The 25,905-nt window shown below is 46.0% G+C and overlaps 1 protein-coding gene across 3 annotated transcripts in view; it reads right to left on the bottom strand.

Annotated features, from left to right (window-relative positions):
* MYRFL (myelin regulatory factor like) overlaps nucleotides 1-25,905 on the bottom strand; it is a 109,109-nt gene that overhangs the window by 9,127 nt on the left and 74,077 nt on the right. For 2 of the 3 annotated variants that reach the window (XM_046678680.1, XM_046677909.1), the window contains exons 14-19: nucleotides 11,074-11,237; nucleotides 10,393-10,456; nucleotides 5,954-6,039; nucleotides 3,386-3,460; nucleotides 3,251-3,303; nucleotides 2,956-3,135 (exon numbers count right to left, since the gene is read on the bottom strand). In XM_046678680.1, the coding sequence (XP_046534636.1) occupies nucleotides 2,956-3,135; nucleotides 3,251-3,303; nucleotides 3,386-3,460; nucleotides 5,954-6,039; nucleotides 10,393-10,456; nucleotides 11,074-11,237 (622 nt within the window). The remainder of the gene's footprint in view (nucleotides 1-2,955; nucleotides 3,136-3,250; nucleotides 3,304-3,385; nucleotides 3,461-5,953; nucleotides 6,040-10,392; nucleotides 10,457-11,073; nucleotides 11,238-25,905) is intronic. The other variant, XM_046679532.1, reaches the window with a different exon arrangement.

The raw sequence follows: 25,905 nt of genomic DNA on the forward strand, positions 1-25,905 counted from the left end.
AACTTAGGCCCCAAGGAGAAAGATGGCCTGAGCCCAGCATGTCACAAAAATGCTGTTTTTTTTTTCATTTATTTCACTTGTAGCCTTACCTTCAGGAAAAAGGCTCATAAATGTGTTCCGGGGCTTGGTGAACTCTTAGATTTGACTCTGCATCCCACTGAGAGTGTGTCCAAGTCTGTTTTCTTTTTAATCCTTGAGTTTCTCTTTTATTTGTATTTCTTCATTTTTAATGGGTCTTCAATGTCTCAGAAACATCTGCTTGAAAAGACTATTTGCCTGGCTTTCTCCTCTCTTGGATTTAGGAACCCTGGTGTTACACGGTACCCTGGACAGAGGGGAGGATGGAGCAGCCACAGAAGAGAAGTGCCTTCCTCGGACCCCCCAGAAACATCCCACACTGGGGACATCTCAATGGCTGTAGGCAAACTCGAGGGAGGGGTGCTGAAGGGGCTTCTAGAACCATGGACTGGACACTTTCTGCCTCTTCTATCAGAGACTTGGTTCCAGGTGCACACACGCACGTGCCCAAATAAATGGAGGCAAAATGGTGGAGGGGAAGGAACCCAGGACGGGGAGATGGGACCCAGATTCCAAGTCCAGCTTTGCTAGGAACTCACTGCAGAACCTTAAGGAAGGTCCTGGGCCTCTGTTTCATGAGCTGTAAAATGGGTAAGTTGGTGTAAATCAGAAGTTCTCCTGACCTGGGGACTTTGGAATTCCAGGTGATTGCATACAGAGGTCTGTGGTGTGGCCTGTGCACTTGGAAAAAAACACCTCTCCCACAGATCTGTACTATGTTTCAAATGTTACTGTTGGATCAATAAAAATAATTCAGTTAGAAGCTGAACTGAGTTTACAGTTACATTCTCCCTCCACATATTCTCTCAGTCAAATAATTGTAAAAGTATAATGGATTAATAATGGATTCTTGGGGTCAAAATGTCAGGGTGCCACTGGTGTAGCTGCTCTCTGACATTCTATGACTTTAAATCCCCCCAAAGTTTCCAGGTTTCCTGTAGGTGAAAGCAAACAGAACATTTAAATCCTTTCTACTTTTCTCCAGTTAAAAGAGGGAATAGGGAACCACTGTCCCAGGGTCTCAGGGAGCCTGGTGAGGCAGAACTTAAACGTCATTGTAGCCTGAGAAGCTGAGAGTCGTGTCCAGGAGGACACAGCCAGGCACCGTGGAGCAGATCTGCTGTCTTTCTTCCATGCCTTGCACAGTCATAGCCACGTAAGAGCAGACGCGCTGTCCCAGAGAGGAGAGCAACAGGCCTGCGTCCAGTTTCCTAAGGGCCACTCCTCCCAGTGCTCCCCAGATGTGAAGAGCTGGTCCCTGCAGGAGGGAATCCGCCCCAGGGTCAAGACACTATTCGAAAGTGAAGACTGGCCTGGTCCATGATGGCTCTCAGGTGAGACGGTCTCTTCTGAGGACTGCTCTCAGACAAGGACAGTGTGTCCCCAGTGTGGGCTCCCAAGGTAAGAAGAGGATTGACCAGCCACAAGGTTCCATGTGCTTTCACAAGGGACGTAAGGCTTTGAGGATTTTGGTGACAGTGTTGGCTTTTCCCGTATTTGAAACCATGAGAATACGACAACTGAAACTAATTCCTTCCTTCACATTGAACTGTTAGCCTCACCCTATAGTGATGCATCTGTTCTCAAGTTCAGTCAAAAATTGCTTTCATGAGAAAACAACACAAGCATTGCCTCCTACAGGTGTGGGAAGAGCTCTCCATGCCTCACCTGCCTCACTGGAAAGATGAGTAAAACAGCAGTGCTTGTCTATTAAGCTCGTGAGGATTAAATGACTTATTCACGTGGAAACTTTATGACAGTGCTTTTGTGAACAGTAATGCCTCATTGCATTGTGATGATGATGGTGATTTGTAAAACTGATTTATTCAAGGTTATGATACGGAATAATATCAAAAGGAAACAGAAATTACCTTGCTGCCCCCAAACATCAACCCCTGACCACGTTCTATGTGTCGGTCATCAGGGCTGCTCGGAAAGATTCTGCTTCATCTTCTTCCAGGCCCAGGTTAGGTCTGCACTGCACTGTTTGTAAATTAGACACGACTGATGTCACCTGCTTTGGCCACTGAAGTGTAAGCAGAAGTGGCCTGTGTTCCACCCCATGGAAGCTGTAGGAGTCAGCGCACAGTCTTACCACCGCTGCAGAGATCGTGGAAGTACACATGGACGTGGAGTCCGTGAGCCGAGTCCTGAGTGACACGCTGGGAGGAGCCCCCTTTTGGTCCACATTTGACATAGACAGGCAGGAATAAATTTTCACCGCAGCATCCCAACAGATAAGCCATACTAATTGTACGTATTGCTATTATTAGCATCATCATTATTGTTATTTTAGACACTCATTAATGTGTGTGTACACAGACGGAGATTGCCTTTGATCAAGTTTCCATAATTTTTTAACAGGAAAATTCTGTTACTTAACAAGCATATGTGTGTTGTGTGTGTGTGTGTGTGCACGTGTGTCCACGTCCCTAGGAGGAAGACAAAGAAGATATTCTGAAGGTGGAATGCCAACCTGACTGACAGCTGACCCTGAACTCCTCAGCTGAAAGAGCCTCTACGTCTCGCCCTACGTGGTTTGGGCAGAGGGCCCAGACACCACATCCTTTTTTAAGTTCTAAGCGGACCAGAGACCCTCCCATCTACACGTCACCACGTTGCTTGTCCTACTATCACAGTCTTTGTTGGCAACAGACAAATGAGACCCTCTGACTTGAATGAACCAAAATCACTGGGCAGGGAACTCAATATCATAGGTGATTGCATGTTTGTGTGCATGTGTTTGTAAAGGTCTTGCCGCCCCAAGTAGAAGAGTGGAACCATTATCTGGAACTTTTAACAGGCTCTCCAAGTAAATATCGACAGGGGAAACCTCAGCCCCAAAGAGCTGGGTGTTTCCCTCTGAACGTCCCTTACCTGCCCACGGCCCCCGATGCAGCTCCTTCTCCTCGGACTGCCCTTGGACAGGACTGGCGAGGGCGGCTCTCCTCCCCCCGATGGGGCAGCACTGAGTCTCCTGACACGGCAGGATCTCACAGAAAGTGACTTCTGGCCCGAGAAAGGAGGACTGTGTGGCGGCCAGGGATGTGTTCCAGGCTGCAGGGCATTGGGCAGAAGACAGGGGCCACAAGGTTCACCTGACGGGTCGCTTCTCCTGTTGAGGATTCCCGGGACGCGGGCTGGCTGACAGCGAGGAATGTGAAGAACTCACCTGCGGGGGAGGCGGTGGGCGGCAGGGCTGGCTCCTGGGAGCTCGTGACGTTGCTGGAGGAGGACAGTGAAAGGATTCATGCAGGCAGCCTGCAAAAATCCCTCTCCCCAAAGGAAACAAGACCAGAACTCTCACCTCGGAGGGACATTCGGGACACGTTGCTCTTGAGCTTTCAAGCTGAGTATGTAAAGGGTGACTATTGTCAACGCACTGTTGAAAAATAAGAAGACAGCATTAGGTGGCACAGTTGACTCCAGACATATCTCACACGGCCACTGGCCAGCAACGTGCTCTCCCAGGTCACACAGATGGGGGGGCCTGGCTGACAGCAGCACACGGAAGCCCACACAGCCAGGCCTCTCCACCCCGGTGAGAAAAAGCCCTGTCTCCTGCAGCTCAGAGGCTCCTGGGCGCCCTGTGCTGATGGATTTTCTCAGAGGGCAGCCCCCGGCCCTGGCGAGCTGTCTCAGAAGCAGGAGTCTGTCACTGGTGGAAGATGACAAGAGGAAGAGTACAATCGCTGGAGGCAGCCCTCTGCTCCCTGGAGGGAGTAGCGGGAGCAAAGTTCACTCCCACCGGCGGAGGGCGTCCGCACGGGCACTGGGAGATGACAGGAGCCCCAGGTTAGTCGGCTGTGGTGCTCACCCCCGTGGCTGCCAGTCTTTTCAGAGCACAATGCACCAAACTGGACCGAGGAAGGAAGAGAAATGCAATAAAGTATCCATTCCCACACTACATGACTTCAAAATAGTAAGTCTATCTTCCCGCCGATTATCAGAGCGAATCTGTCCAAATAGAAGCTTTCCTTCCAGGCTCTGAGCTTCGGGAAGCTGTTCCCAACATCGCTCACTCATCCAGTCGCTCAGCACTCTCCTCTCCTGGAGGTGTCTTCAGAACTCTCCCACCGGCTGAACAAGAAAGTCTGCTGGTGACTTTGCAACCCTGCTATCTGTGGGGCCTGACACGGGGTGACCTCACTGGACTTCTGCCAGTTGATGTCACACCTGGTCCCCTGGACTCAGCTCCTGTTATCTTCTTCCCCATCGAAGGTGGTGAATTTAGTATCATTAAATATACAGAAAAAAATATGCACACGTTTGAGTTCCACTGCTGAAGAAAGAATTCCTAGAGCCGCCGCTGGTCACCGCTCAGCAGGCACAGCCCAGCCTGGGGAAGTGGTGTGAGCCCCAGAGATGCCTGCAGACAGCACTCGTGCTGTTGCCTGGCAACTGCTTGCTGTGGTCCAGCCCCCAAAGCCCCCACTCTCTGCCTCCCTATCGCAGGCCCTTAAATACTCTCTGAGTTGTCTCTGGCATCTGCTTCAACACACAGCCCAGAGAACGTTTGGATCGCAGAATGAAACGGACATCTGCTCTTTTCTTTGGGGACAAACTCTGGTTTTGACCCTTCTAGGGTACAAAGGCCAGAAACAAGGTAATACGCTTAATTTCTCCCATTTGTAGTCTTAGTGGTCGACAATGTTGGAATTCATAAGATCTGATAAGCACATTTAAAAAGCAGTCTTTTTCTGTTGGAATTACACTTCCTATAACCTTCCCGTTGGGTTTTCACGGGAATCTCTCCAGAGGATTCTAAGTATGTCTATGAAAGGTAGACTCTCATGCTCTCCTGACTCGGGAATCCCAGCAGAAGACAAGCTCACGGAGGGGACTGAGAAACTGCAACGGCTTCCAGAGGGAGTCCTGTGTTGTGGGGTCACACACGTGGGGTGCTCCCCACAGTGGGCAGTAGCAAGTGAGAAGTTAAGATGCAATGGGGAGAGAAGGGTGCAGAGAGACCCACTGTCCTCTACAGCTGGGAAGCTGCTTGAGATCCAGGCACTGAAGCACCTTGGCCCCATCCCTTTCTTTGCCTCTGAGAACGACTGTGTCCCCGAGACAGGGCCCAAATCTAGTCCTTTCCCACACTAACGGAGCATTTTCCAAGGGACAGATATACCCCTTTCACCGTGTGGATAGCAGACTAAAAACAAGCCAGGAGGACAGAGGCAAGATGACCAGGGCTCAAAGGCTGAGGGGCCGTCAGGACAGCTGGCCGAGCCCAAAGACCAGAGGCCTGAGGAGGACTCCCCATCCCAGTGAGGGACGGCCCCCTCCCTGCAGAGGGGCACAGTGGTCAAAAGGCACCCGATGCTCGCACAGCAAATACTTTGTCCTTCCTGTGTTTGTTTTCTTTAGCTGTTAGCAAATTTGGCTGCAATTTCATCATATTGTCCATCTTGGGGTAATCTCCTAGTCCCGTTGGTGTGAAGTACTCACTGAAGAATCCAGAAGAATCCGAATAAATAGGAGTGTCCAGGGGAGAGTGGATTGTACCTGAATGCTTACTCTTTTCCTCCAAGTAGACAGGAGGGAGAACAAAGAATTTGAGAAAGTTACTCCAGAGAGTCAAAAAAATACACACACACACGTGAAAGGCACAGGCAGCTGTTAAAAACATCAGATGATTGAAAAAAGATCATCCTTCATCTCACACCTCAGTGCAGGAAGCCTGTGCTGCTTTTCTTCAAAGGGTGAGTTTATTAAGGGCTCCCTCATCGCCAAGCTGAATCAAAGGTCAACACCCCCTTTAAAGGGCTCCTGGTCTTCGGAGTAAATAGAAGGTCAGCACCCCTTGATGTGTGAGAAAGGAAGACGGGAAGAAAAAAGAGCTTGACACAGCATAACAATGAGGTTTTCTTACCAAAATGCCATCACAGCAATGAGACTTATAACCAAGGTCTGGAAAACCCAGTTAGGACACGACTGTTTTTTTCCTGAAAAATAAACCTACAAAAAGATTCAGTGATGAGCAGTGATGAATCCGTGACCACCTGTGAGAAGGATGCTGGAGGCTGAGCTCTGCTGCCCCCCTGGGACGGAGGAGGCTCCTTAACCACCTCTCCCTCCTCCTCTCTGTCTCTCCAGAACGTCTCAAGCCCCTCCCTTTCCTTGACCTCGAGGCTACAGCAATCTGTCTTCCCCGACCTCCCGAGGGACAGGCGTCTGCGCCATCCAGTCAGCGCTCATTCTTGAAGTTTCATGAGAGAAGAGGACCTACCAGACAAGATCCCGTCAGAACCCAGACGTCCATCTCCTTTAATAGCATACTTTTGAAAATCAAAAGGTCTTCAAGACATGATGGAATAAACCCCAATGGAAGAATTTCAGGCATCAGGACAAACCATGGAAAAGATTCTTGTGGCAGGCAATACTGTTAAGTACTTCTTAAATCATATACATTGGTATCCAATTCTGCCACCTATTTTTAAGGACAGTTCTGGCTTGTGTCTTATTTATTCTTTTATCCATTCAACAAATATTTCTTAAGCACCACGTACAACAGTGTAGGGAACGTAATAATCAGTCAATTACAGTCTCTAGGAAACAATGAGACAAGCCTTTAGGACGGATACATATTGGTATAAAAACTTGCATATGAGGAATGGGCCAAGAACGACAGGACAGACAGCTGTGCAGCCAGCGGGGAATCTGCTGGAGAGACGAGATCTTTGCCCACTCAGACAGGGCGCGCCTTAGACACGAATTTTCCTGCCAATGTGATAGGTAGTGTTCTGTTGCTTCCTCCTGGGGTGCAGGGTAGAATCATGCTTACTAGTCGGAAACAAATTGGAGGACAGCAGTGGCTAAGAAACAGCTTAAAATTGGTCTTTGTGTGAATTTCTTGGGCTGGCTATCTGAATAAAGAAAATGTTCTTCAATGTAATATGTGTGTGTGTGTGGGGGGAAGATGGGGGATTAACCTTTATAATGAGTACCCAAACCCTTAGAGCTATGGTAACTGAGTCTACCCTGAGTGCAGCTGGGGGTCACTGAGAACACCCGGAACTAGCAGATTTGCACCATTCCTGCGCCTCATAGGGACTGCCCCGAGGACATGCTAACAGTGAGCATGGAGGAGGGACTCAGAATTAAATAGTATTGGCCTCAGGATAAGCACTTCCCCATGCAAGCTACTCCTCCTCTGCCGGATTACTGTAATCTCCATGGTTTTCCTCAAAACCCTCTGAGCTGGTACAGGGAAATGGCCCAAGACCCGGAGTCAGACTTGGAGTCGAGTCCTGAACAAGTCATCTAAACGTCATTGATCCTCATTTTCCTCATCAATAAAGCAGGAATGATGACTAACACCTGCCTGCCTTTCAGAGTTACTAAGTGGGTCCACCTAGCAGGGTAATGGTCTGCTTGAGAATTACCATGGAGCTTGTTAAAAACCTAAATTCCCTGAAAAATTCTGACTCAAAAGGTTTTCATTTGGGGTGGTGTGGGGGCAGGGAATCCGTAAGAGGTGGGAGAATGGACAGGATCCATGTTCGACCCTTCCCTCTCCCCCTCCTGCTCCACACACCCAGTGACATGCCTGGAAGACTGACATGTGCCACGTCTGAGAACCAGTGAATAGTGAGCTTAAACATACTGACACGGTAGACACACGCACACACGAGGTGCCGTAAATGCTCCTGAGAGCTTATGCAACTAACATGTTTAACCTTCACAATGACCTCAGCCATCCCATGATGCGGGTGCTGCTGTCTCCATTTCAGAGACGGGAGAAAGGAGGGCCAGGAAGGCTAAGTTCCTCCCCCAGATCACACAGCTAGCAAGCCACAGAGGCAGACCAACCAAGAGACATTCGGCCCCAGAATCTGTGCTCTCAACCACAATGCTTCGTGTCCTCCCTTTTACCGTCTGTAAACAAAGGAAGCACTATACAACTTAGCAAGTGTTATTCAGAAGGTCTCACAGCTTACCCAACGAACTCCCTGCCCTGGTGGTCCAGAAGCTGAGCCTGCCCTGTATTTCCAGCCTCATCTCCTCCCCAACCAACTCCCACCTAACGCTCAGTGCAGCCGTCCAGCTCCGGGCATCGCTGTGTCCTTCATCTGAAACCTCTCCCAGAGCCTGTTCCTATCTGGCTGAAGCTCACTGCCCCACGAAGGCCGGGTGCCCGCGTCACCCCGGCAGCGCCCGGAGCCTCCGCACCACCGATCGCATCCAGCCACCACTGTTCTTCCTGTTCCCTTCTGACCTTCCCTGGCTACCCTTAGGAGAAGGGGCCACCTCTGACTCCCCTTTGTCTGCCTGGGACAGTGGCCGCAAGAGGTCCCTGAGTTGAAAGGGCGCTCTTTAATGCCTACATGAGTCCCTGACTCTGTGTCCACATCCCAACCCCCCACCCCACCCACACAAGACATTGAATCACGCAATGTGAGCGTTCAGGGCATCCCTTCAGACTGGGCTCTCCAGTCACGCATTCATCTGGCAAACACTCCTTGAGTAGGACCAAGCGAGCCCCCGGGGCGCAGAGTGAGGCCGCAGACACAGGGCCTGCGCTCAGGGACGGCACCTTTTAGTTAATATTCAGAGAAAACTGCACAGAAAAGAGATTCTCTGGCTGCACAGTGGTAGTACAGAGGTGTCCCTGACCAGATCACACCTATCAGGCCACCAGGGACGTGGACACCATTCCTTCCATCCCACAGCAAACTGGTTCTTGTACGGGCAGCTTCCCTGCACACTATTTTTAAGGTTGTGTGTTTACTGAGCAACCGGCTCTGTGCTGGCACTGGGCTCAGGGCTCCAGCTCACTGAATCTCATCGACAGTCTGTGTAAGGCTGACACTGTTGTTATCTCCACTTCCCGAGGCAGTGAAGTGACTTGACCACAAACACTCCTACACAGGTGTTTATCCACGTATTTATGCTCGATGGTGCACCAAGAAGCTTGTCAGCAGCATAACGTTTTAGTAGTTTCTAGTAGAATATTAAACTCTTTCTGCACCCTTTTAGATTAGCTCAGTGCAGTATGACACAAGGAGTAGAAAATAAACTAGGGCAATGGCCCAAACATCAGGTCAGCCCTTAATGGGATGTAGATGAAGGTCATGAATGTCTTACTCTGGGCAGGGCCACCCTAGAACACTGGCGGATCAGAGGGGGCAGGCTGGGTCCCACAGCCATCCGCGAAGCGCACCTAGGAAGGGGGTCCTGCAGTTGCTCCCTCACTGACACTTCTCTGCAATGGAGAGGGTGTCCTTAAGTTAATAAATGACTAACCTTCACTTTTACTGTAAATGTGATCCTATTGGTGAAGTTCTCTATTCGTTAATAAAGCCATCACATTTTAACCTTTGCAAGCAAGTGGATATCTATTCTCCATGTTCACGTATAGTACTAAATATCAAAGGGAAAAGAGGGCTTTGAGGATTAACTGCAGTCCCTTTGGGGTCTTCTGAAGTCAAAGATAAGGAATGAAGTGGAGTCTAGGCATCCACACAGACCTCGCAGCCCAGGGCCACGTGCCTGCAAGGCTGACGAAGTTCACCTGATGGGGACAATACATACAAAAACTGGCAGGATAATGTTGTAACCAGGGGAACCAGGTAAAGAAAGGGGTACCAAAGGTCTGGCAGAAAAACTAACATTATCTGTTGAGTGTTTTGCAGAGGGACAGTTTCAGGAAGAGCCCAACTAAGAAGGTTCCCCCAAGCAAGCTAACTGAATCCCATCCTAGCTGCCTCAAACTGCCCCAGAATGAACTAAAGTGGACTGTCGTCATCATAATCTCACTGTAACAGTAAACTCTCTGCCCAGGGCAAGACTTACCTGCCATTTTCTATACATGCGATGTATGAAGACACAGGATTAACGATTGTGCTTGCGCTGCATCCCCCCTCCTTATGTGCCATGACAAGGGCTTCTATCGTGATTATTCATGAACGCTCCCCACAAAAAGAAGCCCAAGCTGTGCTCAGGAGACACTGCCCGGGAGCCAGCCCCAGTGTTCTCCATCGCTTGTGCCAGGAATAAAGCTTCCTTCACCCACTTTTGCCTTGGTTGTGCTTTTTGGCTCCACACTCAATGGGAGATGAACCCATTTGTGTTCAATTACAGTGTTTCTGAAATAAACATGCTTTGTACTCATTTCTCTAGACTTCTCCTTGAAAAAAACAGTTAATGTCTATTAGAGGGATAGTATTTAAATATCTGAAGTGCATAAGGATGCAAACTAGGCAATCTATCCACAAATAAATGAACAAAAAAATTATTGATGAATTTCTCTAAAGACTTTTCCTGTACAGAAAATATCACCTCTGTTTATTATAACTTAAGTCCATTTACCTTGCTGGTTTTGGGGGGAATGGGCCTTCTTGGAGAAGATGCATTAACAGCTCTGCTAAATTTGCTTTGAAAAGAGAGAGAGAGAATTAATTACTGTTCAAATGCCTCTCCAGGAGTTATAGACAAAAGCCCAGGCCGTCGCTAGCACAGCAGTATGATTTTTTTGTGATGCAGCAGTAATTTAGAAAAGGAAAAGTGAAGGCAATTGAGAGTTCCTTTCGTGGAAAACAGCCTTAGTAAGCATAAATGAATGCATTAAAAGTTACATTTCTCTTTTTCTCAAAATTATACCCCAGGAAATGTGCATTTACCTCCTTAAGTAAGAAAAATAAATAAATAAAATCCCCCCATCCCCCGAGACCAAACGCGGTTTTCTAAATTTAGAAACGGCCATCTCTCCTCATTAAAGGAGAAGCCATCCTTTTGCTAAAATGTAGCACTTCCTGTGAACCGCTCTTAAACAGATGTGGCATGTTTTGTTTCATTTTAAAGTAGCAACAGAAAAAATAATAAAATTATCACACAAGGCAATTGTGTTTCAAAACATTCTGAAAGAGGAATAGGGACCTAACTATCAGAAAGTAACAGTTGCTACGGGATGGAAAAGACCATTCGGATTGATCTGGTTATGGAAACACCCACTCTTCTCTCTCTGAATCCCTATGGCCATCCCGCATGTACCTGATGGAGCTCGCCTCACTGGCTGAGGACTTCCAACTGCTCAGCCGCTTTAGCCTGGCCAGCTTTCTGTTCCATAGTTCTAACTCTTCTATTCTTTCTTCAAGGTTGTTGGTTAGTTTGCAGAGCTGCTTCACTGCACCTACATTTTCCATAAAGATCTGGTCCTAAAAATGAAAATAACACAGAGTGCATAAATTTACAGTTTGAGACCAGCAGAGAACTGACTGTAGCCCATTCAAAGACAGCTGGAGCACACCACTGAAAATGGTTATAGACACACACAACCTCAAGTTCATTCAAGATAAATCTGGAGAGGTTCGCAACTTAAAATGGTCTTGCTAAACTGCTGGCTGTGTAGTAAAGCTGCTTAAGTTCCATTTGCAATAAAATGGAAATATGTCCTTGTCCCAAGAGGCAGAATGGAGCTGAAGGACATCATTGAGTTTGGAATCCAAAGATTTATTGTCAATGGCCACTATGCTATATTTAAAACTCATAAACAGGAAGTCAGAACAGGCTTCTGAATGTTGATTTGTGTGTGCGTCACTAAATCCTCCTGAGAAATGACGCCAGTTCCTCCCGGTAAAAGGTGCATCAAATTGCTTCGGTGAAGGAGGGAGGAATAAAGCCCTGGGCTTTTCTCTAGTTCTGCCGCTTCCTCGATGTGAGACCCCAAGAAAAATACAACAACCTCTCTGAACTTCAGCTTCTTCATCTATAAATGAGAGGATAATTCTTGAGGTGTTAATTTCTGCTTTAACATCTCGTGAGCTACCATGTACAATTTATATTTTAGCCTAACTCCCAAACAAAATCTAGAACAACAACAACACTTAATTCTTCCTGTTCAGAGAAAGTCACTGACATGTCAGAAAGAGCAAGAAAGGGGAGACCAAGCAAAGCCAGATTCCCGGCTCTCCCCTCCCCAACCAAACACTGCAGTTGTCAGGGGAGCATGTGTGTCTGCGTCTCAGCCATAGCAAAGACCCAGAAAGCTCTCACTGGCTCACACCCTGGTCCCATGACCTCTCCTTCTTTCCCTCTCTCTGTTCACAAGCTCAGAACACCACAATGCTCCTTGGGGCTCGTAGAGGCTGGTCCATTATTGTAAAGTGATGAGCTCGAGGCCAAAGGAAAAAGACTGCTTTGTGGTTGGGAGTTCAAACTCAGGGCCATGTGTCTGAGATTCTCATCATGCAAACCAAAGCTTTAAAGGTTTCAAGCATTGTAAAGCAACTGCTCAGAAAGGACTCAAAAGCTGAACATTACAGATTTAAGGCTTAGTTTGTGTAGTTTAAAGACATGCACACTAGTGTAGAACACACTGGTAAAGGTAAGCATAAAGTCAATTTCAGAATACTTGAATACTGTACCATGCTGGTGTGTAAATCACTATACTATAAAGGTTAAAGGGCAAAAGTATTAAAAATAACTAAAGCTACAATAATTTGTTAATGGTATGCACATAAAAAGAGGTAAATTATGACATCGAAAACATAGAATGTGGAGGAGGCAGTAAAAGGACAGAGTTTTTGTATGTGATCAAAGTTAAGTTGTCATCAGCCTACAAGAGCCTACTATATCTACGAGATATTTATGTAAACCTCCTGGTCACTACAAAGAAGAACCTACAGTAGATATGCAAAAGATAAAGAGAAGGAAATCAAAGCACGCCACCACCAAAATCATCAGTTCACAGAGGAAGTCAGCAAAAGAGGAAGAAAGAAACAAGGGAAATGCAAAACAGCCAGAAAACAATAAGATGGTGTGAGTAAGCCCTTACCTATCAATAATTACTTTAAATTCTCCAATCAAAAGGCACAGAGTTGGCTGTATGGATTAAAAAAACAAGACTCAACTATATGCTGCCTACAAGAGACTCACATCAGCTTTAAGGACACACATAGGTTAAAGGAATGGGAAAAAATATTCCATTCAAATGGAAACCAAAAGAGAACAGGAGTAGCTATACTTGTATCAGGTAAAATAGAATTTAAGTCAAAAACTGTAACAAGAGACAAAGAAGGTCATCTTATAAAGGCAAAGCAGTCAATTCATCAAGAGGCTATCACAATTGTAAATATGCACCCAACATTGGAGTACCTAAATATATTAAGCAAATACTAACAGACATGAAGGGAGAAATAGATAACAATACAACAATAACAGAGGGCTTCAATATTCCACTTTCAACAATGGATAGATCATGTAGACAGGAAATCAATAAGGAACATTGGACTTAAAGTATACTTTAGATCAAATGTACCAAATAGATATACACAGAAATTCCATCCAACAACAGCAGAATACATAGTCTTCTTAAATGTACACAGAACATTATCAAGGATAGATTTTTAGGTCACAAAACAAGTCTTAGCAAATTTAAGATTGAAATCATATCAGGTATCTTTTCTGACCACAGTAGTATGAAACTAGAAATCAATAACAGGAAGAAAACTGGAAAATTCACAAATATGTGGAAATTAAACAATACATACCTGAAAAACTAATGGGTCAAGGAAGAAATCAAAAGGGAAATTGAAAAATATCTCAAAACAAATGAAAACGGAAACACAACATGTCAAAATTTATGGGATGCAGCAAAAGCAGGTCTAAGAGGGAAGTCTATGGCAATAAACACTTACATTAAGAAAAAAGAAAGACCTCAGAAAAATAACCTAACTTTACACCTCAAGGAACTAGAGAAAGAAGAACAAACTCAGATCAAAGTTAGTAGAAGGAAAGAAATAACAAAGATCAGAGCAGACATAAATGAGATAGAGAGCAATAGAAAAGATCAACAAAAATAGGAGCTGGTTTTTTGAAAAGACAAACAAAATTGACAAACCTTTAGACAGACTAAGAAAAAAGAGAGAGGATTCAAATAAATAAAATCAGAAATGAAAGAGGAGATGTTACAACTGATACCACAGAAACACAAAGGATTATAAGAGACTACTATGAACACTTATACTCCAACAAATTGGACAACCTAGAAGAAATGGACATTCTTAGAAACATGCTACCTACTAAGACCGAATCATGAAGAAATAGAAAATCTGAACAGATCAATTAAGAGTGAGGAGATTGAATCAGTAATCAAAAAGTTCCCAAAACAAACAAAAGTCCAGGACCAGATGGCTTCACTGGTGAATTCTGTCAAACATTTAAAGAAGAATTAATACTAATCCTTCTCAAACTCTTCCGAAAAACTTGAAGAGGAGGGAGTGCTTCCAAACTCATTTTAAAAGGCCAGCATTACCCAGATACCAAGGGCAGATAGGGACACTATGAGAAAAAACAATTAGAGGCCAATATCCCTGACGAATACAGATGCAAAAATCCTCAACAAAATATAAGCAAACCAAATTCAACAATACATTAAAAGGATCATACACCGTGATCAAGTGGGATTTATTCCTAGGATTTAAGGATGGTTCACCACCTGCAAATCAATCAATGTGATACACCACGCTAACAAAACGAAGCATGAAAATCATGTGATCATCTCAATAGATGTAGGAAAAGCATTTGAGAAAATTCAACATCTTTTCATTATAAAACCTCTCAACAAATTAAATCTAGGTGAAATATACCTCAACATAATAAAGGTCATATATGACAAGCCCAGAGCTGACATCACACTCAATGGTGAAAAGCTGAAAGCTTTTCCTCTAAGATCTGGAAGAAGACAAGGATGCCCACGCTTGTCACTTCTATTCAATACAGTACTGGAAGTCCTAGTCAGAGCAATTAGGCATGAAAAAGAAATACAAGGCATCCAAATTCAAAAAGAACAAGTAAAATGGTCTCTGTTGCACATGACATGACCTTATATATAGAAGATAAAGACTCCACCAAAAAACTGTTAGAACTAATCAACAAATTCAGTAAAGTTCCAGGATACAAAGTCAACATACAGAAATCAGTTGTGCTTCCATACACTAACAACAAACTATCTGAAAAAGAAATATAGAAAATAATCCTATTTATAATAGCATCAAAAACAATAAAATACTTAGGAATAAATTTAACCAGGGTGGAAACTGAAGAAGCCACAAATAAATGGAGAGATATCTCATGTTGTTGGATCAAAAGAATTGATATTGTTAAAATGTCCACACTACTCAAAGCCACCTATAGACGCAATGCAATCCCTATCAAAATTCCAATGGCATTTTTTACACAAATAGAGAAAACAATCCTAAAATTTGTATAGAACCAGAAAAGACTCCAAATACACAAAGCAATCCTGAGAAAGAACACAGCTGGAGGCATCACACTTCCTGATTTCAAAATACAATACAAAGCCATAGTAATCAAAACAGTATGGTCCTGGCATAAAAATAAACACAGAGACCAATGGAACAGTATAGAAAGCCCAGAAATAAAGCCATACATATATGCTCAACTAATACTTGACGAGGGAGCCAAGAATAATCAATGGGGAATGGATAGCTTCTTCAATAAACGGTGTCAGGAAAACTGGATATTCACATGCAAAAGTATGAAATTGGACCCCTATTTTACACCACCCACAAAAGTTAACTCAAAATGGCTTAAAGACTTAAATGCAAGACCTAAAACCTTAAAGCTCCTGAAGAAAACATAGGGGAAAAGCTCCTTGGCATTGGTCGTGGCAACCATTTTTTGGATATGGCACCAAAAGCAAAGGCGGCAAAAGCAAAATAAACAAGTGGGACCACATCAAACTAAAAAGCTGCTACACAGCAAAACGAAAAGGCAACCTACCAAATGAGAGAAAATATTAGCAAAACATATATCTGGTAAGGGGTTAATATTCAAAATATATAAGGAACCCATACAACTCAATAGAAAAAAGTAAATAATCTGATTTAAAAATGGGCAGAGGACTTGAATGGACATTTTCCCAAAGACATAAACATGGCAAACAGGCACATGAAAAGATGCTCAACATCACTAATCATCAGGGAAATGCAAATCAAAACCACAATGAGGGGCCGGCCCCCTGGCTGAGTGGTTAAATTTGCACGCTCTGCTTCGGCAGCCCAGGGTTTCGCTGGTTCGGATCCTGGGTGCAGACATGGCACTGCTTGTCAGGCTGTCGTGAGGTGGCATCCCATATGCCACAATTAGAAGGATCCACAACTAAAATATACAACTATGGACTGGGGGATTTGGGGAGAAAAAAGCAGAAAAAACCCGCCCACGATGAGATATCACCTCACACCTGTTAGAATGGCTATTATTATAAAGACAAGAAACAACAAGTGTTGGTGAGGATGTGGAGAAAAGGGAACCCTTGTGCCCTGTTGGTGGGAACGAACACTGGTGCAGCCACTCTGGAAAACAGTATGTAGTTCCCACAAAAAAGAAAAAGTAGAGCTACTATATGATCCAGCAATCTACTTCTGGGTATATATCCTAAGGAAATGAAATCATTATCTTGAAGAGATATCTGCACCCCACGTTCATTGCAGCATCATTCACAACAGCCAAGATACAGAACCAACCTAAGCGTCCATCAATGGATGAATGGACGAAGAAAATGTGGTGTATATATATATATATATATATATACATAAATGGAATATTATTTGGCCATGAGAAAGAAGGAAATCCTGCCATTTCTGACAACATGGGTAGACCTTGAGGGCGTTATGCTAAGTGAAATAAGTGAAACAGAGAAAGACAAATACCGTATGATCTTACTTATATGTGGAACCTAAAAAAGCTGAACTCAGAGAAACAGAGAGTAGAGCAGTGGTTGCCAGAGGTTAAGGAGTGGGGAAAATGGGGAGATGTTGGTCAAAAGCTACAAACTCAGTTTAAGATGAGTAAGTTCTGGGGATTGAATGCACAGCATGGTGACTATAGTTAACAACCCAGTATTATATACTTGAAAGTTGCTGAGAGTAGATCTTAAATGTTCTCACCACACAAAAAAAGGTAATTATGTGGGGTGATGGATGTATTAACTAATCTTATTGTAGTAATCGTTTTGCACTATATACGTGTGTCAAGTCATCATGTTGTGCACCTTAAACTTACACAGTGTCGTATGTCAATTATATCTCAATAAAGCTGAAAAAAATACTTGTGAGGCAGGACAGTTTATTTAAATAAAATAAGATTGGACATGAATTGATAGATGGGGAATCTGAGTGAAGTATAGACATGGGTTTCATCACTATTCTCTTTAATTTTGTATGCGCTTGAAATTTTTCATTAAAAATGTTAAAAAATAGATAAATCACAAAACAAAAACAAATCAAAAAAAAAAATCTCCTGACAGAAGCTCTTCTAAATTTTCTAATTCTAGTACAAATTTTCCTTAACATTCTATGGTTCTAAAGGGTAATAAATGTCATATGACTATTTATTATGTTTGCATTGTAGAAAGCCTTACGCCATAATTATAACTGTATTATTTACCGTGGTCTGTTAATTCCACCCAGCAGTCCAAAACAGATTCCTGGGCATCCGCTGCCTCCTTCCCCCACAGGCAATCCATCACATAGTGCTGTCAGCTCAACATCCTAAATCTACTCAATCTATTCGCTTCTCTCCATCCTCACTGGCACTACCAAACCTAATATTCTTTTTTATTGTTCTTGGCAACTGGCTTCTTCTTCTTCTCTTTCTTTTTTTTTAATGTTTGCTTGATAAATTAATTCGTGATTTAGCTCAAACTAAAGCGGACTGTGGAGAAGGATGCTAAAGTTCTATCTAAACCACAGTAAGTTCTTTCTACAATGTCTCCCCAACAGGACCTTCAATGCTGCCTCATGAGATACGAGCAATGGCTGCAATTGTCCAGTTACTTGTCAATAATGACAAAGTCATCTCTTATTTCTCCGACTCAAATTTGCCAGCACCATACATCTTCCAGGTAGATCCAATAGGCAAGAAGATAATTCATGTGTTTTCCCATTTAAGAGGACGCACAGGTGGAGAGGGAATTTACTGCTTCATTCCTGATTATAATCACGGCCCTGACTTTATGGATCCAATGGAAAATTACCAAAAAGTAAATTTCTACGACATGTTATGAGGATTGATTCTTACTAAAATACTTCCGACTTATGTCCTCTACCATCATAATGGAACCACTGTAAATATTCCAAACATAATCTAGAATTTTCTGAACATGTCCTTTTCTATGCAAGTGAAGGGTCTCTATGACTTCATTTTAACCACGAATGTGCACCCAGATGCCTGAGGAACTTTTCCTAAAGGCAAACATCCAGGTCCCCTGTAGAGGCTGTATTCATTAGGACTGAGATGGGCATAAGGCTGGGGCATTTTGAGAAGCTTCCCCATCTGATGCCCACTGTTGGTTAAGAACTATTTTGGTTATAAGCCAATATGACCTCAATAAAATAATTTTCAAAAAATCTATTTTGTAATTGGACCTAATTTGATTATTCAACTCTGTCCAGTTACTATTAACCATTTTAAATGGGACCCACTACCTCAGCAGAAACATCGCTTTACAATTGTGATGCAAAAATGATTAAACCAGGCGCCGGTCCAGTAGTGCAGCAGTTAAGTTCACGTGCTCCACTTCAGCAGCCTGGGGTTCACTGGTTCAGATCCCAGGTGCAGACCTATGCACTGTTTATGAAGCCATGCTGTGGCAGGCACCCCATATAAAGTAGAGGAAGATGGACATGGATGTTAGCTCAGGGCCAGTCTTCCTCAGCAAAAAAGAGGAGGATTGGTGGCAAATGTTAGCTGAGGGCTCATCTTCCTCAAAAAAAAAAAGGTGATTAAACTAGTTTGCCACCAAAAATTGCTCATGGGACTGTGGGAGGAAAGTGGCAACTACTTCAAGGCCCACAGGAAACTTTTACCCACTGTCTAAAGACTTGCTTTGTGGGAAGGGTAATACGGACAGCATGAGCAAACTTTCTGAAAGGAAATGTGGGGCCATTTGGTGAGTACATGTGCATGTGATAACAGGGAGGCATTTGTCAAACCAGAGCCACGTTCTAGCTTAGAGTGGGTCCCTATTTAAGCCTGTCTTTTCCCACAGCCCCCTTCGCACTCTGTGCCCTGACCATACTGAACCATATGCCATTCGCTGAGCGCATCATGCTTCTTCTGGTCTCTGGAACGAGCCCAGGCTGCTCCCTTTCCCTGACCGCCTGTCCTCCCCCTCCCCCACCTTCCTCACACTTGGGGCTGTGTTTCCCGATATTAAACACCTGGAGACAGACCCCACCTCCTGTGCGCAGCCGATTGCCCAGCCCAGAGCAGTAACTCAGCACCTGGCTGATGGATAAACGAATGAATGTTCTTACAACGGTGGCTCATGCCATGAGGCGTTGAGAGGTCAGAGCATTGCTCTCTAGTAAAACCAAAGAGAGTGGCCAAAGTTCCAGTTTATTCTTTTATCGGAGGTTCTCTCAGAAAAACAGAAAGACTGAGGTCCAAATTCCCTCTCCACATTAGGAAGTGCCCATGGAAACGCAGGTGAATCAAGCAAAGAGCACGAGTGTTTACATCCGGAGTGCAATGGCCAGTCGTTCGATTGTACCCAGCCAACCGGCTTCCAGTCCGGTTAGGTCCTTTCCCCAGGCCTGACACACGTCCCAGGAAAACCTCCCACAGAGTCACAAGGGGGCCGGTGTGAGAACGTTCGTCACTGCGTGGTTTGTGGTCACCAGAGTGGGAGGGGTCCTTCACTTCAGAAGGAGAACATAAGGACCCACGCCAGGGAGTTCCAGCCTCCGACTGAGAGCAGATGCACACAATTCAAAGAAACCCAAGACACATGCAAAGGACACAGTAATACTCCAGAAAGCCTGACTATCCAGGGATATAAATGAAACACATTAGCACGGCCGCCATCGTTGCGGGGGTTGGAGGGAAGAGGAGACGGCGATGAAGAGGGGAAAACGCAATAAAGTGAAGGGGCAGGAGGAGGAGGAGCATCGTTCATCCACCGGAAGCTCCAGTTATAACGGAATAATAAATCCTCCGGAGGACGAGGGCAGGGAGCTTACATCCTGCGGAGTTCCCGCCTTGCTGCTCAGCTCCCTCTCTCAGCTCAGGCAGCCTGAAGGCGCCGCGCAGACTGAACCACTGAGGCAGGGCGCAGGAGCGGGTGCTCTGTGGGCGGAGTCGCGTCCCAGAGGAGGAACGTCAGCACTGCTCAGAAAGGGACCAGATTATACTCAGAGACGGGACTTCTTTAAAAATTACTCGAAAATATTCTCCTTGAAACCTTGGGCATAAACCCAGCATTTTAAGGAAATCACACTTTGGTAAATAAAGTGTGAGATTCCAGGTATGAAATCAGAGGCGGCTTGAATAACAGGCCCGACTTTCACAGCATCGCCTCCACCTGCTGACACAGTTACCGTGGTTTCAGCTGTCTGGAACAATGTTTTCCTCACCCAACATTTTAAGCACATACAAAAATTTAAAAAATTGTATAGTAAATGTCTGTATACTATCACCTAAATTCCACAATTAGCATATTGCTCTCTGTCCTGTATCATGTACCTCCCCATCTATCCATCCACCAATCCATCTTGCTTAGACACATGGAAAAAAAATAAATGAGCAATAACTTTTTTAAGAAGACATAACTACAAAAAGATTTTCCAAGAAAACGATAAATGGTATATTTCTAAAATTTTTTTACCAGAAACAAGAGAATTTTCTCCCTGCTTCCAGTGTAAGGGAGAAACATCTACAAAGAGGTGACCTGTTGTTAAACATCCAGGGTTGGTTGTAAGCACATGTTAACTCAAAGTAATCTTCCAGCTTGGGGTCGAATCGGTGGCGAGGGCAGCAGGGGTGCTGCCCCACGGGAGGCCCAGCCCCACAACCGACCAGCCAGGTCCGCCGCCTCCCTCAAGGAAAGCCTGCCTTTAAAGTAACTGCTGAGGAGGACATTTAAAAGCCTCCATTTAGATTCTGGGCTGGCTATTTGAACTTAAACTAATAAAACTTTTTTATTATTCAGTTTTTCTATATGTAAAAATGAAAAATACGTCACCCTACAAAAAAACATAAATCACTTCAGAGACATCTGAAGTGGGGGCATCTCCAAGTGACATCTGGAAAAAATTTATTAACAATTAACCATTTATTGGGTTATACTATGTTGCAGACCTAAAAGTTGTGGTCCTAAGAAAACCTTGCATTACCAAAAATGATTTATAAAAACAACAGCTTCAGTGGGGAAAGTGATCACGGTAGCATTTGAACCCACCACCAGGAAGTTAGCTCCACCGCAGACTGCAAAGAACACGGTTGTTTGTGTCGTGTAGCCATAAAGGTGACCTTACAGTCCCCAAACTGGCTGATCCAAGTTTTGGACAAAGTTTTATCTGATGCTGAAATTCATGCTCTTAAACCACTGCGCCCTATCTGTGATGGTTTTAATCATCAAAATTGGTGGTATTTTGGTTCATCTTTCTCCATCTCATCTGTTGCCTCCCTATCCCCATGGGCCCGCTCTGCCCACCTGGCACTCTGACCCTGTGCTCACCCCTGCCTCGCCCCACAGCCCCTCCCCCACTTCTCCAGGCCTAACGGGGACTGTTTGCTGCTTGGAGTCCTCTTTGCTCCTCATCCCATGGGAACTTGAAAGCCAACAGGGCCGGCAGGGAACAGGAAGCGGTGATGTGGGGGCCCACAGGCCCCTCGGGGGAGCCCCTCCCCAGCACAGCACCAGAGCTGACATTTCAAGGGAACCGGAAATGGGAAATTTGTGTGAACATCTCCACATTTTTAAAGGTAGGCAACAAATCTGAGAAATTTTAAAACCCTGTGAGGGGAAAAGAAAGTGTGCAGCCAGATTGGGCCACAGGCTTCCAATCGGTGACGTGCGTGCGCCCAGGACCTTCCCTCAGTAATCGATGTCTTCACCCCTGCCTGCGGCTTCCCCTCAGCCCGACTGCTCTCTCACGTCCACGCTCCCCGCCACTCTGGACATCTTCATCTGAAAGTCCAGCTGATGCCTCAAACTCAAAATTGAACCCACCTTTCCCTGGAAACCCCTTCTCCTCCAGACTTCCCTGTGTTAAAAGAACCACTTCTCTTCCTTTCTCCGAGATTCAAAGACTCAGGCATCAACATACACAAATTCCTCCTGAGAACCCCCTGCATCCGGTCCCACACGAACGACGCAGGACCGCCAGGCACGGCCTCTGACCCTAAGAGGCTCACGGTTTGGTGGGGAGACCATGACAACACAGGAGAAATGCTCAGGGCCCAGGCAGTAGAGACGGGATCCATCAGGGCACCGCAGGACTCACTGGTGCACTCCGTCAACCCTGCTGACTTCCTCACTGCCCGAGCCCGCGGTTAGAACCACAAAGCAAGCACTGGAGACAGAGTTCTGACAAATATGGAGATTTTTGCTCTCTTGCAACTAACTGGGGAGGTTGGCAAAGACCAAGTCAGCAATTACAAGATACTCTCAGTCGGGGGAACACCCTCTATGCTGCCGTGCGTCCCAGCGAGGAGGGGGACAGGTCGGCACAGCCAGAGGGCACCTCGCTCCAATTCCAGCGAAGGCATGTGAGGTCTCGCGGTGGCCCTGCATCTTACAGAGGGAAAGGGAGTGACACGGGGACCACCTCAGATGAGGGGCTGGGACGGTCTTGGGCTGAGATCCAAACAATGAGGCCGTCGAAAGGGAGGGTCTCCAGCGCAGAGAACACGCAGTGAGCAGCCCCCAGGCAGAGACAGACTGGCGAGTGTGGGGAGTGGAAGAGGCTGGTGGGAGAGGAGCCTGTGTGCAGACACATAGCATCTGGAGGGTCTCAGCTTTCTTGGAGGGTGTGTAGGGTCTAAGGAGGAGAGGTGGGGGTGAGTGTTAGGAAATGAGTTAGAAAGAGAAGCTTCCCTCTGGATCGTGGAGGGTACAGTAATAAGACAACAAAGAGCCAAACGTGGGAGAGGGGGTTCCATGATCGGAGATTTGTTTCCTTTGCTTTTTGTTTTTAGGGAAGATAATCCTAGTGGTGGCTAGCAGGTCAGTCAGGAGGTCACTAGAACAGTCAGGGAGAAAAACGGAAGGAATAAAGACGGAAACAACCGACAGGAGATATCGCTGGAGAAGAGCAGCAGGGCCCGGCGTCCGGCTGGATCTGGGACAGAGCGTCAGCAAGGCCCCAGCAGCCGCTGGGCTGCCTCCGCCTCGGCCACAGCCTCGGTCCCCAAGGGCTGCCCGGGCCCCTCCGCCGGTCTCTTGGTCCCCCTTCCTTCCATCCGTGGACCCTGCCCAGTCCCCAGATCCCCTCTCCCTGGCTCTGAACTGAGTGGTGCCTGATAATGTGTCCACGGCACTTCTCCCGTGTGTCACGGGCTTTATTACGTGTGTGCTGTCTTATCCACATGGCGGGGAAGCTACTTGAAGACAAGAGGCAAGCGTTGTTTATCTTCTTGCGATTCCCATAGACAATTCCTGCAGCACAACAGCGGAAGGAAAACAGAATCGACACGGAGAGCAGCCTCACGCTGTTGCCGAGGGGCCGCTTCTGACACGCAACCTCAAACACACACGGGTTGTCCCAGGACCAGTCACTCCCAAGGGCAACCTCCCTCCAAACAGAGTCAGCCGTGGCTGCACTTAAGGCAGTTCTAACATTCATTGGGGACATTCCTCTTCTACCAGGAACTCCTAATAATAAGGCTCAAGAAATGAAACCACCTGCTCCCAGTAATCACAGAAACAAATAAATAAAGTTGCCAAGTAAAGCAATAGAAGAACAAGCAAAAGGCCAAGTCCCCAGTGTCTAGTGCGGGGAGCATGGTGTCTGCCCCCGGCCCCGTGCTCTCAGGATGGGCCCTGAGCCCGCTCCCCACCTCCCACCACTGAGCGGGAGCTGGGAGGCACCGAGGAGAAGCAGCAAATCACCCAAATAAGAGAAGCTTATCTTGCAAGGTCATCTCTCCTATTAAGAAGGGAGGGAAAAGGTGTTTGTGCTAACTTTGGCTGGATCGCTAATCTCCAACTCTGGCTGTGCCGGACAGTCTGTAAGGATCCAGACACACTTTTCCCTGCTTTGGCATAAAGTGTAAAGTACATGCGGAAATGGCACGGCAATCGTGGAGCATAGCATTCCACATTTTCATCTGCATTCCTGATTTGCATTTTAGCTTCAAGGAAACTTGCTTTACAGCAAGGAACATTTGGTGGAAGAGAAAAGGAGTGAAGAGTGGAGAGACCATATCATCATCTGATCACCGGTTATAACAGCCCAGGAGGCGCAGGAGGTCTGAGGGAGCCCCTTTCAACAGGCCGCCCCCAAGTGGCAATCAGACACCGCAGTGCCCACAGGAAAGGGGAGGAGGCCAGGAAGGCAAGACGCTCTCTGTACATCCTGGTTAATTTACAATTAACAAAGAGCAAGGGACCACGGGAGCCAGGTTCCCTGAGCTCTTAATGAGAAAAAGCAAAGGAGTTATTCTGGAAGGACTTCTAATGTGAAGGAGGGGTATTCACAGCACTGAAGGCTAAGCAGCAATCGAAGTCTTCCTCCAACGCTCTTTTCTCCCCGAGGCCTGTGAAAACACAGGAAAGTGAGGGTGGCTTTTACTATACAAATATCCTGAAAATATTTTAAGCAGGAAAATTTCAGTAGTTTATTCTGAAAGATAAATTTCTCACGGTTCACCTCTCGAGTGAAGAGAGAGCCTGTGGCCGGGAGAGAATGTCTGCTATTGAGGACATGGTCCCAGGGAGCAGGGGAATGACCCGACTTCTGCCCCATGGCCGTGGGGGCCCAGGGCTGGGCGGGCCGTGCAGACCCCATCATCTAAGTGTTGTTGTCAGAGAGCATGAGGGACCTAACATGAAAATGCACCCTCCCCTCGCTACTCCACGTGTGGCTTGCTGACCAGCAGGACCAGCAAAGTTGGTGTCGCCTGGAGGCCGGTAAGAAATGCAGCACCTGGGTCTCAGCCCATTCTTGCTGAATCAGAATCTGCATTTTCATAGGATCCCAGTGAAGCGTGTCCACTTTGAAGTTGGAGAAGCCCTGCCCCAGAACTGACAGACGATGGATCAGCCTCCACTCCAACATCTCTCCAACTACTGCCAAGTCCGCGTCAGCCCGTCTCCCATCCCGGCATCAAAGATAACAGTGCAACGTAAAGTGAATCAGCAGCAGAGGGGATCTGCAAACCTCGCAAAAGACGCAGGATTTCACAGAATTAATAGATGTGATCTCAGAGAACCGCTCGAATCACAGAGCGAGCCTCGGGAAGCGTGGGGATGGCAGCCGTGGAGCCCTCACAGGCGGAGAGGAGCCAGTCGGAGACATTCCTTCCAAAGAGAATGATTTGAATACCAAAGAAGTAAGCCAGGCCCTTGGGGAAAATGAGGAGGGTCAAGAATACCTTTGTAAAAATGACCCAGTTTATGACTATGCTCTGAACGTCAGACAGACAATTTTCTTGAAAAACTGTGCTCCAAAAGCACTCAACACTTCATCCGGTCTTCCATCGTCCAAGGAGGAACACATTGTTTTAATTTTAACTTAAATGATATGATGTGAGATAAGTTGTACTTTCATAAATTTTAGTTTCATTTTTCAAGACAAAGTCTGATGAAAACCCATCGCCATTTCTCGTGATGCTCAGTCCTGGTCTCAAGGGTGCTCAGGCTGCCTGGCCTCTCCCACGGCCAGTCTTCCCCAACAGTAAGACCCGCTGGACTCTGACACTCGCTGGGGCACATCCCTTTCTCTTTTTCCCTATGGGACTTCTTTTTGGTACCAATGAGCAGTGTGGGATCATGGATACCAACCTACTCCCCAGTTTGGTGCCAAGTTCCTTTACTGTCCCCTTTCCTGGCCGGTTGTGTGGCGCACTGGGACGCCC

Source organism: Equus quagga, chromosome 1 (genome assembly GCF_021613505.1).
Source record: "Equus quagga isolate Etosha38 chromosome 1, UCLA_HA_Equagga_1.0, whole genome shotgun sequence".
Lineage (NCBI taxonomy): Eukaryota > Metazoa > Chordata > Mammalia > Perissodactyla > Equidae > Equus > Equus quagga.